Below are 14,919 nucleotides of genomic sequence, written 5' to 3'. Positions count from 1 at the left end.
CCTTGAGAGATTATGTGGCCTTTTATTTTTTCCTTTTAATATAGCCAGTGTTTGAATAAGAATATTTTTAAAAAACATATTCTAAAGACTCTAGCCATTAAGTTTTGTTATGAGCATATGGATTGAAAGATTAAGAGGAGCCTAACCCTAGATGTTTAGGAAGGGATATTTGTGTTTTCATTAGGGAAGGATTACAATAGTCTAGATACATTCACAAACACAAACAATTGAATAGAGGTAGTAAACTCACTGGGAGATAATTGTTTAGGAAGATAACAACTTTCTCATGCTACTATTGTGAATGGGACTTTATTTTCTAGATTTAAATAAACTCCTGAGTGCCTGGGTGCAATGCCCCCCACCCCAAGGAAAGAGAGGAACCCTGGGGGTTCGAAGGCCCAGTTGTGTTTTGAAGGCAATTACTATATATCTTGTACTGTCCTTTGAAATGGTTTTGTTGACAGTGACAAGGGGAAGGGGGAACAAGCATGGTAAAGTCATTTGACTACTCTTGAAATCAAGGCCAAGGAAGAAAACATTTTCTTGCTGTAAATCACTTACTTGTCTTAACATTCTTCAAAGCATTTTACCCAAATGACTTTAACAGTTTTAAGGGTCATGCCTGGGGTTAAGAGACTGTTTGCATGGTATATATTTTGGTGATTAAAAAGCAGTACTGTATTGAGGTGTTCACACTCTGTACTCTGAAATGTTGGATATTTTACTGAGGAAGAAGGATTGCCCCAGAAGTCAATATTATACAGTGTGTAAACTTATGATTCTATGTGTTACAGTGTTATAGAATATTTTTTAAATTTAGTACCAAAAAAAAAATGTGATTTTAACAAAAAATTGTCAGTAAAATTAAAAAATCGTCATAAAAAATAATGATCAGTAACATTTTGTTGAGTGATTATTGTGCCACATATTATTTTAAGCAAACTAACATGTATTATTCAGTTTAATCTTTAAATTTGACTTTATAATTATCTGGGCCCCGTGGTGCACACCTATAATCCCAGATATGTGGGAGGCTGAGGCAGGAAGGAGCTCAAGTTTATGGTCAGCGTGGGCAATTTAGTGAGACCCTGTCTCAAGAATAAAAGATACAGAAGGCTGGGGATATAATGTAGTGATAGAATCCCCCGGATTCTATCCCCAGTATTGCAAAACAAGCAAATCAACCAAAAATTGACCCTTTGAAATAGGAATTGTTATTCTCACTTATAACTTTTGAGAAGTGAGGTTCCAAGAGGCTACATGAATTAATTGTTCAAGGTCACACAGACAGTATGAATAGTAAACTTAGACATAAAACCAGGCATCCTACTAACACCTGCACTGTGCAGAGTGCCTCAGTCCTTGATTTCACAGATTGTGCTCAGGCTGATGCTGAAATAGTTGTATATGATTTCTTTTATGTGAGTCAATTCAAATAAGAATATGAAGTAAATACCTAGATATCTTGATGGCTATGGGGAAAATGCTAAAGCTTAATATGAAATAAGAAATAAGAATTGGAACCTAGTGCCTTCAGTGATTGGTGGATGTTTCAGCTTAAATTTACTGAAAAATAAAAGGGGGTCATGCAATATTCATTCAGTTTTTTGGGGGAGGGGATGGGCGAGTCTGGTGAATGAACCCAAGGCCTTACGTATGATAAACCTATTTTCTGTACTGAGCTATATGCTGCAGTTCCCAGTGACCCATTCTATGCTATTCTCTTTTTGTTACTTTAAATTATTGCCAATGTGTTAACATGTGAAGGACCACTGTGGGTTTTGTACCGATATAGAGATGATCAGATTGTTTAGTGATCTGGTGAGTTGTTCATGAACTTGAAGTGAAACCTTATCCTTTGGAATTTCACTTGAATGTTATGTATTTTTTTCTGCCCTGCTCCTATGTTTATTCCCTGTATTTGCTGACCAGTTCATGTGCATGCCAGTGTCCCTGCACCCCCAACCCCTGCACTGCCTCCTCTCTTGTGTAGTAGTCAAAACACTGGATTGTGCTCTGATGTGAAAGGTCATTATGCTTAAATGTAAATGCAGCACTGGGTGGCAGGATCTGTCTTCTTTTGCCAAATAAAATGTTGTATTTCTCTTGGTTTTTGTTTCAGCTGAGCAATTTTCATTGCCAGCAGCACAACACACATTAGGAGAAAGCAAATAAACAACACAAGGTGCTTGGAGCCAGGAAGTCGCATCCCAGACAAAAAAACCCATGCTTTGGATTGACATGGGGTTGGGGTTAAATAGGAGAGCCAATTACCAAATGGAAAACCCTTTGGTTTTCCTAAGGAATGGGGAAACAGTTTAATCATAGTGTCTTTTGAAGGATGTCAAATTGATTTTGATGTTATGACAATCAGTTTCCTTGTAATTAAACATTAACTCAAACTGTGTCTTAGTGTTGACCTTGCCATTCACTAGTTTGCCTTAGACATGTGATTAATATTCATTAAATCAAATATTTTGAAACTAACCTCTTGTTAATTTAATGCTTTACTTTGAAATAATTCAGATGAATTACGAATGAGTATTCCTAATAGTGCCTGATTTATTTTTTTCCTCCCTGTTTTATAAGAGAGATATCAAATGAAGCTGCTTTGAAATATTTTATGTTTCTTTTACTCTGTCAAAGTAATTAAATATTGTAGTAACTTACTGAAAATAAAAATTTAACTGAAAATTATAAATTCTAAATCTATGGGAGCTTTTTAAACCAGAAGAAGGAAGCCCATTTAAAAATTTACCTTAAGGGGCTGGAATTGTGACTCAGTGGTAGTACGCTTACCTAACATGTGTGAGGCACTGGGTTTGATTCTCAGAATCACATACAAATAAATAAAACAAAGGTCCATCAACAACGAAAAAAAATTTTTTTTAAAAATTAACATTTATTAACAATACATTTTTAAAGGAATAAAGAAACGGTTTGCTCCATTCTTATAGACTACTCTTATCTGAGCAGTCTTGGATTATAGAACTTGAGGCATGTGGGGCCATTAATTATTTATAAAGATGACTATTTTTTGCAGGGGAGGTAGTTTTTGCTTGCTTTCCTTTAATTAAATAGCTAGAAAATTCCTTTTCTTTATAGTTTCAGTAAGGTAGAATATGCCAGTTATTAAAGACAAATAAATGATTACCTTTAGTTCGTATAGCACATTAAAAGTATAAATGATTATTTTGAATAATGTATGTTTCTTCAACTATTAATACCTTGCTTTTACCTCTTTTAGGGCCTGCTGAAGTTCCCATGATGTCACCCAATGGATCCATTCCTCCCATCCATGTGCCTCCAGGTTATATCTCACAGGTACAGTATTTGATGAACTTCTCCACTATATCTGCTACCACTGTTCCAACAAAATATATGTTTAGTCTTCTGAAATTTATTTCATTGCTTGATTTAATTATCGTAATACTAGGGTTGCCATCATTATACTTTATGGCACTTCCCACTTGTAGTGCCATAAAGTATAAGAGGGAAACAAAAGGCCGCACTGCCAGGTTCGGATTATATATCTGATCATTTGGTTGTGATTCCTTCATGGAGTCTTCTCTAGAAATTTACTTCCATCTGTGCTACAATTGGTTGGCAAAAATATTCATAGACATAATTAGTAAAAAGTACCAAAGGTGACGTTGTTAACATAAATATGGTCTATCCTCTTTTTAAAGAGTCCTATGTCTTTATAATATGACACAATCTAGGCTTGGTGAATTACTAGGCATATATGAGAACTTGACTGTTTCTCTTTAAATTTCTCTGAATTTTGGTTTCCTCTTAAGTAAAATGATGGTAGTTGCAATCTCATAAATGTGTTGGAAGAGAAAAAAAGTTTTAAAGTATAAAATTATACTGCAATAACTGGATAAGATTTAGGTTGCTACGAAAGTATTGAGTGTCTGTATATACTTGAGTTTTTGTCCTGCCCAGTACAATCTCCTATCTCCCTGTTTTTTGCCACTCAATTATCTTTCCAAATCTTTCACTAATTAACTCTTTTTTCTTTCTTTCCTTCTCCTTTGTTCTTTGTTTCCTGACAATAAGAATATCATATATGCATTGGAAAAAATTAGGAAAGAGCCCCAGAAGAATATTAAAAAATCAATCATTTTACTGCCCAGAACTGATAATAATTAGGTTAATATTCTTCTCCCCCACCCCTTTGTAGTTTCTTTCTTTGTGGTCCGGGAGTTGAACCTAGGGTTTCTCACATGCTAGGCAAGTGCTCTGTCACTGAGCTACATCCATAGCCCCGCTTCTGGTTTTAAAATGGTTCCAAAAGCTGTAATTTTTTATTTTTAGTGATTTGTGGTAGGATGAAAAAAATTGGCAGCCATATAGGAAAATTGGTGAAGCGATCAGGAATCAAAGGAGATTCATCCTTCTCTGATATAAAAATGTGACCTTCTTTAGTGAGTAAAGTATACTATGGCCTCTACGATTTCATTTTTTCTATACTTAAATGTGAGTCGGTTTGACTTCCCCTCCCCCCTTATGTAGCCACATTGTTGGCCAGTTTTCTCACTGTTGAAAATAAATGACTTGTTTTAAATGAGTCTTTGTAAATAAGAATCAGTGGAGGGAGGAAGGGCACAGAACAGCTTTTTCCAGCAGGAGCATGAGATGATGAGTGGTATTCATATCACCAGTCAATTAAAATAACAAGGAATGTAGAATTCCATTCTGTCCCCTACTTATTAATTTTAAGGTTTCATTCCATTGAACACTGTGCAGTTCTCACCATTGTGATGGCAAAAATACCTCCTTTTATGCTGAAGGTCTATTTAAAGAATAGAATACCAGTTAAAATCTGAACATGCTAGTGGTATTGCTATGATTATATTAAAAGCAAAACATTTATTGAAAGTCCTAGGCAAAATGGAGAAATTTTGACCTTGATCTATTTCTGATTCTAAAAAAACTTCTATTGAAAATCAAAATAGAGTAAAAGAAGAACTGTAAACTCTCTTTCAAAAACTAATGACGGCTTCTATTTTTTATTTTATCGTTGATTTCTAATTTCATTCCATTCTGGGCTGATAGAATGTAGGGTATTATCTCTCTCTTTTTAAAATTTATTTACTAAAAGTTGCTTTGTGGCCTAAGATATGGTCTATTTTAGAGAAGGAGCCAGGTGGTGCTGAAAAGAAAGTATATTTGTTCATCGTATGATACATCATTCTACTGTCATGTATAACTAATTAAAACAAACAAACAACCAAAAAACTAATGGTGGGGGCTGGGGTTGTGGCTCAGTGATAGAACGCTCGCCTAGCACATGCATGGCTTTGGGTTCTATCCTCAGCACTACATGAATTAAAAATAAATAAATAAAATAAAGGTATTGTGTACAACTACAACTAAAAAAAAAAATAAAAACTGATGGTGGAAGCATGGTGACACTTCTTCCCAGTTGATGATTATAGCAGAAAATGCTAGAAGGAATAGTAAAAATGCAACATTTTTGTGCCATTAAACAACAAGAATAGGAAGTCTGTAGACACATGCACAACTGTTTTAATTGAGCTTCTTAACCAGAAGATGGGCCCAGAGTTTATTGACTTTCAGTGACAGTGACAGATATTATCTTTAGTGCTGTGTCATAGCAACGTATCTGAGAAAAACATTGTTAATGTGGAGAAAACTGAATTGAGAAGCCAATCTGATGTGTGTACCACATCTTTAAAACTGGTAGCATACACAATTCAAAAAAACAAGGAGGGTAGAACCGAGTATAAAATGTCACAGGAGACTTGCCATCACTAGGAGATCTGAGGAGTGGAATATATTGTTGTCATGCAGTTGTGTAAAGAGTCACAAAATTAAAATCTTTTGGCACCTTCGAAGCAATCTGTCCCCATCTCTGTCATGGAAAACAGTGTTTTTCATAATCATTCCCAAGAAATCTTATTGCCTCATGTGGATTGTATCTCTGTATCTGAAATACTGCCTGGCACATAGTACACAATAAACATTATTGTTGAAGCTTACATACATTCTTGTGTCACACAACATTTTGGACAGTGACAGTCTGCATAAACAATGGCAGTCCTGGAAGACTGTATCCACTTGTGACATACTTGGTTGGTATAAGTACACTCTTATACACAGTGATGATATTGTCTAATGATGCATTTCTCAGAACTGTCCTTAAGCAGTGCATGACTGTGTAGGAGAGGTTCATGTGTATGTTTCAAAGATTTATAGGCTCAAGTATAGCAATGTAGTTCCTAAGAGCTGTAAAACAACGAGATCAGACTGAGCTATACCTGCAAGTATTGAAATGCTGTGCATGTGTATTTAAAAGAGAGAGAAGTGCCAAGATAATTCAGTGGAGGAAAAAGTAATCTTCAACAAATGGCGCTGGGACAACTGGATATTGATTGACATGTGCAAAAAGCATAAAGTTGAATCTTCACATCATATGCAAAAATTAAAACATTATAAATATGAGAACTAAAACTGCAAGACTTTAGGAGTAAAATTCTATAACCTTAGATTAGGCAATGGATTCTTATATGTGACAGCAAAAGCATGAGCAACAAAAGAAAAAACAGATAAATTTGACATGTGTCCAAATTGGAAAATTTTGTGCTTCAAAGGGCACTATAAAAAAATGAAAAGCAAACTCATAGAATGAGAGAAAGTATGTGCAAATCATATATGAAAGAAGAGACCTGTGTCTAGAATATACAAAGAGCTCTTCTAACTGAAGAATAAAAAGACAACACAAAATGTGTTAAGGACTTGGAGTAGCTATTTCTCCAAAGAAGATATAGAAGTAGCCAATTAATACTTGAAAAGATGCTCAGTGGCTGCGGCTCATACCTGTAATCCCATACACTCAAGAGGCTGTGGCAAGAACATCTCAAGATCAAGGCCAGCCTGGGTAATTTAACCAGACCCTGTCTCAATAAATGAATAGATAGATAGATAGATAAAAATTAAAAATGGCTGGGGATGTACCTCAGTGGTAGTGAGCCTGGGTTCAGTCCTCAGTATTTGGGGAGTAGGGGAGAAAAAGAAGATGTTCAACATCATTAGCCATCAAAGAAATGCAAATTAGAACTACCATGCAGTGTACTTCACACTTAGTAAGATGGCTATAGTTTTTTAAAAAAAGAAATCTAACACCTGTTGTTGAGGAGATAGGAAAATTGGAATACTAATACACTCACTGTGTGTGGTCAATATGTGTTTCTACTTTGGAAAACATTCTGGCAATTTCTCAAAGGTTAAATATAGAGTTACCATAGGACCCAGCAGTTGTACTCCTAGTTATGTAACCAAGAGGACTGGAAAACCTGACCATGTAAAAACTTGTACATGAATATTCATAGCAGCATTATAATGACCTCAAAGTGGGAGCAGTCCAGTTTTCTATCAACTTATTTGGAAAATTTTGAGCTTCAAAGGGCACTTGAGTAAGTGTAATGTGATCTATATAGTGATTATTCAGCCATAAGAAAGAATGAATTACAGATTTATGCTGAAAAATGGAGAAACTTTGAAGACTACATATTAAGTGAAAAAAAGTCATTCAGTCACAAAAGTTGCATATTGCATCATTCCATTTATATGAAATGTTCATGGTGGGCAAATCCATTGAGAACTAATGGTTGTCAGAGCTGAGAGAGGGAATAATGGGAGTGACCAATTGCTAATGGGTATAGTATTTGTTTTGGGGTGATGAAAATGTTCTGAAAGTAGATAGTGGTCATTTAATTCTGTAATGTACTAAACTCTAAAAGTGTGTATTTGATGGTATAAAACTATATTTCAGTAAAGCTGTTAACAAAGAAGAGGCAGTGACTTGTCCCATTTACGAATTGGCAAATAATGAGTCAGCTGGCCCCACTTACCTTCATGCTATTCTTTGTGGTAACAGTGGTAGTACTTACTGTGTATGTTGTGCACCATGCTAAATGAATTAGTTATGTCTCTATTTCTCATCAGCCTAACTTTATAGATGAGGAAGCTGAGGCCCTGACTAGAGCCAGGATTGCAAACCAGGCATTTCCGATTATACTGATTTCTTTCCTGCTCTGATGTGATCTCAAAGTCAGCAGCAGGGCCTGTCTTGATGGATGTATTACTTTCTGGCAGTGTGGGTGTGTGGTGTGCCTGCTTATCTCTAATACTCAGACAGCAACTATTATGAATGGGATGGTCTGTCATTGAAGAAAATTAAGAGGGAGGCAAATGAACAATTAAAGATGTTGGTAACTAAGCCAATGGAAAAATTCTTGATAATAGCAAATTTAAGTAACTAAAGCCCTTTTGTCAAATAAATTTGACAAAATCTTAATGTCAATTAAGAGCAGACAAACCTACTTTAAGACAATCTCCTAGAGTTTAATAGAGTTGCAAGGTAACTGCAGTCTTTGTTTCTTATGACAAAAGAACTGAACCATAGTTCTTAAAGGTACCCCCAACTTGGGGCAGGAGAAGAGGAATCTTTCTCTTTGGACTCAGTGGTCTTTCTGTGTTGAGTGTGAATGTGTTTCATGCTCTATTTTTGTTGGATTGGGAGGTTGGGGAAGGTTCAAGGGAAAACTAACTTGACCTTTTAAGCTTGAGAGAAAAATAGAGGGTGATTTTTTTCGTCTATGAGGGAGTAGATTTAGGTAAGCCTGGATGTAGTTGACTATGTCACAGTCATCATCTCCGCCATGTAAATGCATTTGGAGTGTGATTGGGGTGGAAGCTGCAAGTGAACAGGAGTAGTAGGCCAGCTGGGAAGAACATGGCTGTACTTGGAAAGGACTTGCTTCAGGTTCCACCTTCGCCCCTCCTGTGGGACTTTTACAGTTCTTTTTCTATATATGTGAATATCTTCTTGATGTGGAAGAAGTAAAAATTAAGAGAAGTGTGGTATGGGTTCAGTAAGAGGTATTATAATAAAAAAGACTACGTTACAACAAATCCAGTGTAAGTTTGGCAGGGGCTTGCCTTCCTAAAAATATATCACATGGCATGAAGCAAATTTTTCCTTTTCATTGTACATTGGCCATGGTTATTGTGGTTCTCCCCACCTCCATCATTAACTCTCTGAATAATTTATATGTAAAAATTTCTTAAGCAGATGCACTGAATTTTATTTTCCATGATTTCATAGTAATTTATGGTACATTTTTCCAATTCTATAGGAAAAGTTTCAAAGATTAAAAAAGCATCTAAAAAGAAAAGGTAAAATATCCAAGTTAATGATCTGCCATTTGGGAAGTCATTCTTCTTTTTTCAGATTAACTGATGTAACCCCAAAACTTTGGAGAACAGTCAAAATAAGTATTTTTCTTGCTCCAAGAGAGGTACACTTTTTACCTCAATCCATTATTTGGGAGGTCAGTACCTGTTGAAATTCTGTTTCTCTTGGCCATGGAGAGACAAGATATGTATATAAAAAAAGTGCATTTCAAATGTGATTTGATTGGTTATTCTGCAGTAGAGACAGTTTGAAGAGTTGCCTGGAAAGCAGAAGCTCCTGTGGAGAAATAACGGGGCCTGCTAGATGAAAGTCATGCAGTGCTGTCCCCAGTTTGCTCAGCCATGTCAGCTAAGCTAAAGCATCAAACTCAGCTGCTCCCCTTTGCGATTGCAGGCTGTGACAAGAGCACCACCTTGTTCCAGCTTCAACATTGTGTCAGGAGCAGAAAGCGGGGGTGGTCCTTGCCCTGTGCCCTGACAAACTGAGAATCAAATCCACTTGACTGCCAGCACTAAGAAAATTAGATTCTCTTTCAAAACTTTCAGTCCTTTGAAGGAATTGTTTTTTTCTATAGGAAGTTAGGAAAATGTTCCACAGTGTACAGTGTGAGTGTGTGATGTTGGTGGGGACAAGGGAGGGGTCTGTAGAAAAGAGCATTATCAGTGGATTTGCAGCAATTTTATTTTCCATTTATTTTGTCTGAGAAGTGATTACAGACAGGGTTGGCAATGCTAAATTAAAGAAATGTCCTAAGAATGTCCCCTCCATTCCAAGTATTGTGCAAGTTTCTCCTTTCTGAGCCTTCTCCTGTCTCCCTGCTCAACATCTTCTCTTGTATTTCTCTCCTTTGTTTTTAAGATCCTGGCATTGTGACATGTTAGAACCCAGGATTAGCAGGAGGAAACATGGGCCCCAGTGGGGCTCTATGGGGAATATTAAGTTATTTGTGTGTATCACTTGTTGATTTACTCAGTCATTATCTGTCTTATGCAAGAGCAGGGAATTTGTGTGTCCTGATCATTAGGATCTCCAGTTCCTTGAAGGGTACCCAGCTCACCATAGGCATTTATCAAATTTTAGCTGGCTAGCTGGAGTCGTTTTTATCATATGGAGAGAGGAGAGAAAAGGAAAGCATTTGAGGATATCTGAGGTTATTTTCTAATCTAAAATTAGGTGATTCTGCTCTATTCATGCTGTTCTGCTCATTCTGTCCTTCTTACCCTTGAGAGCTAGGATTCCATGGACCCATTTAAGACTATCTAATCTAGTAAAGGCCCCAGTTGGTGAAATAGTGGTACACTTGAAACGGAGAACCGTGGTGCTGCTTGTCCCTGGGAAAGGCACGGCCCTATTTGTTGATTTCCTGATGCCTTGTATCTAGTCTCTTCATCAGAGTGGGATAGTGCAGGAATAGAAAACGCATGAGTTTCAAAGTGTTCTAGACTTAGGTTTTACTATGTGCTTATTAGGTAATCTTGATCAAATCTCAATGCCTTGTCTTTTCCTCAGTTTCTTGAATGGCACAGCTTTGTCCTTCTCTGGGGGAGATTATCAAAACTGCCTGATAGCTGTGAAAATCTTGAAAGATAACATATTCCCTGAAGATGTGTAGATAATGTACTGAGGACTATGTTGGTTGCCTGGTGGGTCAACTATGGAAGGCTCTGTGCCTTGTATTGGTATCCCTTGAGTAATCAGCCTAGTTGCCAAGGATGTGAGTGTGCCTGAGAAGGTGGACTGAAAAGATGTGATTGGCCAACCCTTGTGTGCTGATTAATGGAGAGGTACTGCAGGTTCCCACTGTTCATATCTCAAAGACAACTCAGTTGGGCACAAATTAAACCATTATATCTCTGCTTGCTCTTCGTCACCTGACAGGTATTCTGTTCCTTTAAAATAGCATTTCCAGTTAGTCAGAAATAATTGCCCTGTTTTAAAATTATTGTTGTTATTATTTTGCCTGTTTTATTGTTGATTGAAATTGTGATTGTAATTTTCTCTACTTGTCCAGTGTGTGTCCTGATCATTAGGATCTCCGTTTCAAGTGTACTTGTCCAGTGTTCTAATATGCCACGTGTTTGAAAGATTGGGTTTGATTTTTGATCTTTTAATTTGCCCTTTTGTTGTTTTTCATATTCAGGTGCACGTTATGCAGTAAAGTATGATAGAAATAGTGTGGTATTTCCACTCACTGTGAAAGTTTTCACCCACTTAACTGACCTTAGGTTAATCACTCCTGAAGAGTCTTCATCTAGACTTTAGGACTACGATGTTACCATGTTAGAAGTCATCTGAGTTATTAATATTAATTAGGTTCTATGTCAAACACTATATAAACTATTAAAGTGATGTACAAATTGTAGGAGTTGTTATTGTCTGCCACCTTTGATTCTCATACCAAATTGATTGATTTGCTATTTTGTTTTTAGTGCTACATTTTTCTTAAGTTCCTACTTTGAGAAGAGGTCTCTTGGTTCTCTGCAGTATCTTGAGAAGGCTTGACCCTCAACTGGTGTGTCTATGTCTGTGTGTCTCTCCCCATGGGATCCTGTAGTTTGGACAGCTGGTAAAAGAGGAGCTTGTGCTAGCCAGCTGGGGGTCTGCACAGTCATAAGATGTGTCTTTGCTGGGCTTCCTTCTTTATTGGGAATGTCTTAGTAACTGACTACATTAACCCCTCAACTATTCTATTATATAATTCCCTGAAGTAGTGGGCCAAAGAGATAGCCCTTGGTGATTTCAATTAGGAATCCTGGAATAATCCATGGATAATAGCACCTGGAAAGAGTCAGATGTGTCTAGTAGAGTGCTTGGAGGTGATTTCACTTATGTGCCCTCGTTGTCCTTTTGCCAAATTAAAAACTTGATATGAGTGTGATTAGAAGCTCAGCCTTTTTCTAAGTGGGTAAGTGTGTTTGCATGTGTAAAGCCAAAAGAGGAGGGATCACCATTTATGGGGGTGTCCTGATCATCTCTGAAATAAGCCTGTGTATGAGATTCATGTCCAGAAGGATTGAAGATACATGCTTGTGCTTCCCCCTCTTCAGCATCACAGAGCTTTCTGCTACTGTGGATCAAACTCCATTGTGTCATCATTCCACCCTCAGTACATATCTTAGCCATTTCCTGGAGGTGAGTGGGTTGAAAATTAGGCACCAATGAGAAGTTTAAAGCTTTGTGGATATTGTATGAGTGTGTACTTTAAAAGTTTTGGGACCTTTTGTCATTCATAAATTAACTCATTGCCTAAAACTTTAGTTTCAATTACCTATGAAGATTGGATGTTTTGACTTAACCATTAGCAAGAACTGTTTGAGAAAAGTAATAGAAGCTTTGAAGAAACTTTCTCTTCTTGATTCAGGAGAGAGTATGTATTATCAACCTGTAGCTGCTCAACTAGATAATCCTTTGTTATTATGAAAGGGCTTTTACAAACCTGCAAACATCACCAATCATTTGTCTTGCCATTTGGGTACAAATATAAGCATGTCCTGTGGCAAAAGAAAGTGGTCCTAAACTTAGAGGGTTTATCCTCTCGATGAGTGAATGATAATGAGACATTTGAAAGACAAAATATTATCTCATTAGTGTTAACCATTTCACAGTTTTAACAACATTGAACTCTTTTAAAAGTATTTTTACCTGTACTTGGACACAATATATATATATATATATTTTAATGTGGTACTCAGAATCGAACCCAGTGCTTCACATGCTAGTCAAGTGCTCTACCGCTTAGCCACAATCCCATCCCTTAACCATTAAATTTTAAAAGACAGAAAAATGTGTGTAGGGGGGTAGGGGGTAAAGAATAGAAGTTTATTGGGATTAGACAAAGGGGAATGAAGGGAAGGAATAGGGGGCAGGGAATAGAATGAATCAGACATAACTTTCCTCTGTTCATATATGAATACACAACCAGTGAAACTCCACATCATGTACAGCTACAAGAATGGCAAGTTATACTCCATGTATGTATATGTCAAAATATATTCTACTGTCGTGTATAACTATACAGAACAAATAAAAAACAAAGACAAAGTCTTGTCAGGAGATGAGGGTAAGACCATTTTAATCCAAATAACTTGAACTTCATCTGTAAAATAAAATGCTTGACTGTTTGCTCCTATAACTGTTTTGCTGCTTTGTGAACATGCTTTTATTCTAATTTTCCCCTCTTATAGGTCTGAGGTGATGGTGGTGGAAGTTTGATCCATAGTAGTAGAAAGGAATCAATTGGCTAGGGAAGCTGTAGTCCTCATGTTTCCAATCTCTACCCGACATGAAGAATACCCTTGCTTTGCCTCTTGTATACTGTTAAACATACTAGGAAATGCAGGGGTGGGGGCGGTTGGTGAAGATAGGGAAAGTGAGAGCTGTGGCTTTTTTACTCCTGGTTGGTGATGGATAAGCTGCTTAGTCTTATATGGGAATAAAGTAGATCTTATGCTAGACATATGCAATCTTTCTATATAAATATTTGTGACAAAAGGATCACAAATGACAAATATATAATTTGCTGGGCTCAGATTATCAAAATTTTATTTTTTTTATGGTGCTGGGGATCACACCAAGGACCGCAAACATGCCAGGAAGGTGTTCTACCATTAAACTACATCCCAGCTCCAAGATTATCTGAAATTTTAGAGTAGAATGCCAGTTATTTACCAGAGTTACAGGGCAAAACTTGATAATGAATGTGTTAATATTATTGGCACATGTCAAATCTACAGTAGATAAACATTATTTTTTAAAAAATTTTTAGGGGGAGGAGTTTTTTTTTTTTTCATGTATTTATTTTACCAGAATTTATTGAATACCTTCTATGGTCCCAGTTGCTTTTGAGGGACTTGCCTTTGAATTGGGGAGCAGATCCAGGTGCTGGGTGGGAAAGGAGCACCCATCCAATTGGGTGAACCCTGGACCTGCTGCCTACCCGTCTGACAGCCTTGGAACTGTATTAAGTTGACTAACCTTTTTCTTCTCTTTGCTCACTGCTTGCATGCTGGCTGTTTTCTAAGATACCTTCACTTCCTGGAAGGGCCTGGAGCCCCCTTCAGACAGATTGGCAGCAGTTAGGAATGCAGCTTAGCTGATTTTCATAAACTCACATGGTCCCAGTTTTCTGTGTTCAGGAAGCTCACGCTGTGTGCCTTGCTACTCCCACAGACTGGCTGCGCTACACAGCATGCTGTGTCCATGTTTGTGGGTTCATGTGTGTCTACCTGCAGAGGCCGCCAGTGCCTGTATCCTGGATCATCCCTGACCAATCCAGGGCAGGTTTTTAAAATTTGTCTTTGCCTCCTGCCCTTTAAGCTTCTGTTTTGATTCTTGTGGGTTTTGCAGCCCAATCAAAGTTGAAGGAAAGAGTTTCAGAAGCTAAGGAGTTTATTAAAATTCCTGTGGAACATTCCAGTTCAGAAAGGGGAACTACCTTCTCTGATAGCTAAGAAAAGACACTTGGAACAAATGCTTTTTTACAAGATTGATTTTAATTCTTGGGCTCAAAATTTATTTTTCCTCCAGAAAGTTCTGTTTTTAGGCAAGTTAGCTTGACTTCCCTGAGCTTCATTCTTTTTATTTCTAAAATGGGGATACATATAACCGTATTTGCCTCACTGATTGTTTGGAAGGATGTAATGAGATGATAACATTGATACTAAAAATTGGTGGTAAGATTTTGCCATTATTTT

General features: G+C 37.1%; 1 protein-coding gene across 6 annotated transcripts in view; it reads left to right on the top strand.

Annotated features, from left to right (window-relative positions):
- Window positions 1–14,919, top strand: part of Fndc3b (fibronectin type III domain containing 3B) — a 326,246-nt gene that overhangs the window by 165,818 nt on the left and 145,509 nt on the right. For all 6 annotated transcript variants that reach the window (XM_071615472.1, XM_071615470.1, XM_071615471.1 and 3 more), the window contains exon 4: window positions 3,248–3,324. In XM_071615472.1, coding sequence (XP_071471573.1) covers window positions 3,248–3,324 — 77 coding nt within the window. The remainder of the gene's footprint in view (window positions 1–3,247; window positions 3,325–14,919) is intronic.

The sequence above is a fragment of the Marmota flaviventris genome, chromosome 8, assembly GCF_047511675.1.
Source record: "Marmota flaviventris isolate mMarFla1 chromosome 8, mMarFla1.hap1, whole genome shotgun sequence".
NCBI lineage: Eukaryota > Metazoa > Chordata > Mammalia > Rodentia > Sciuridae > Marmota > Marmota flaviventris.
The sequence above is the reverse complement of the archived record's forward strand: the minus strand, read 5'-3'. Positions and strand labels throughout refer to the sequence as shown.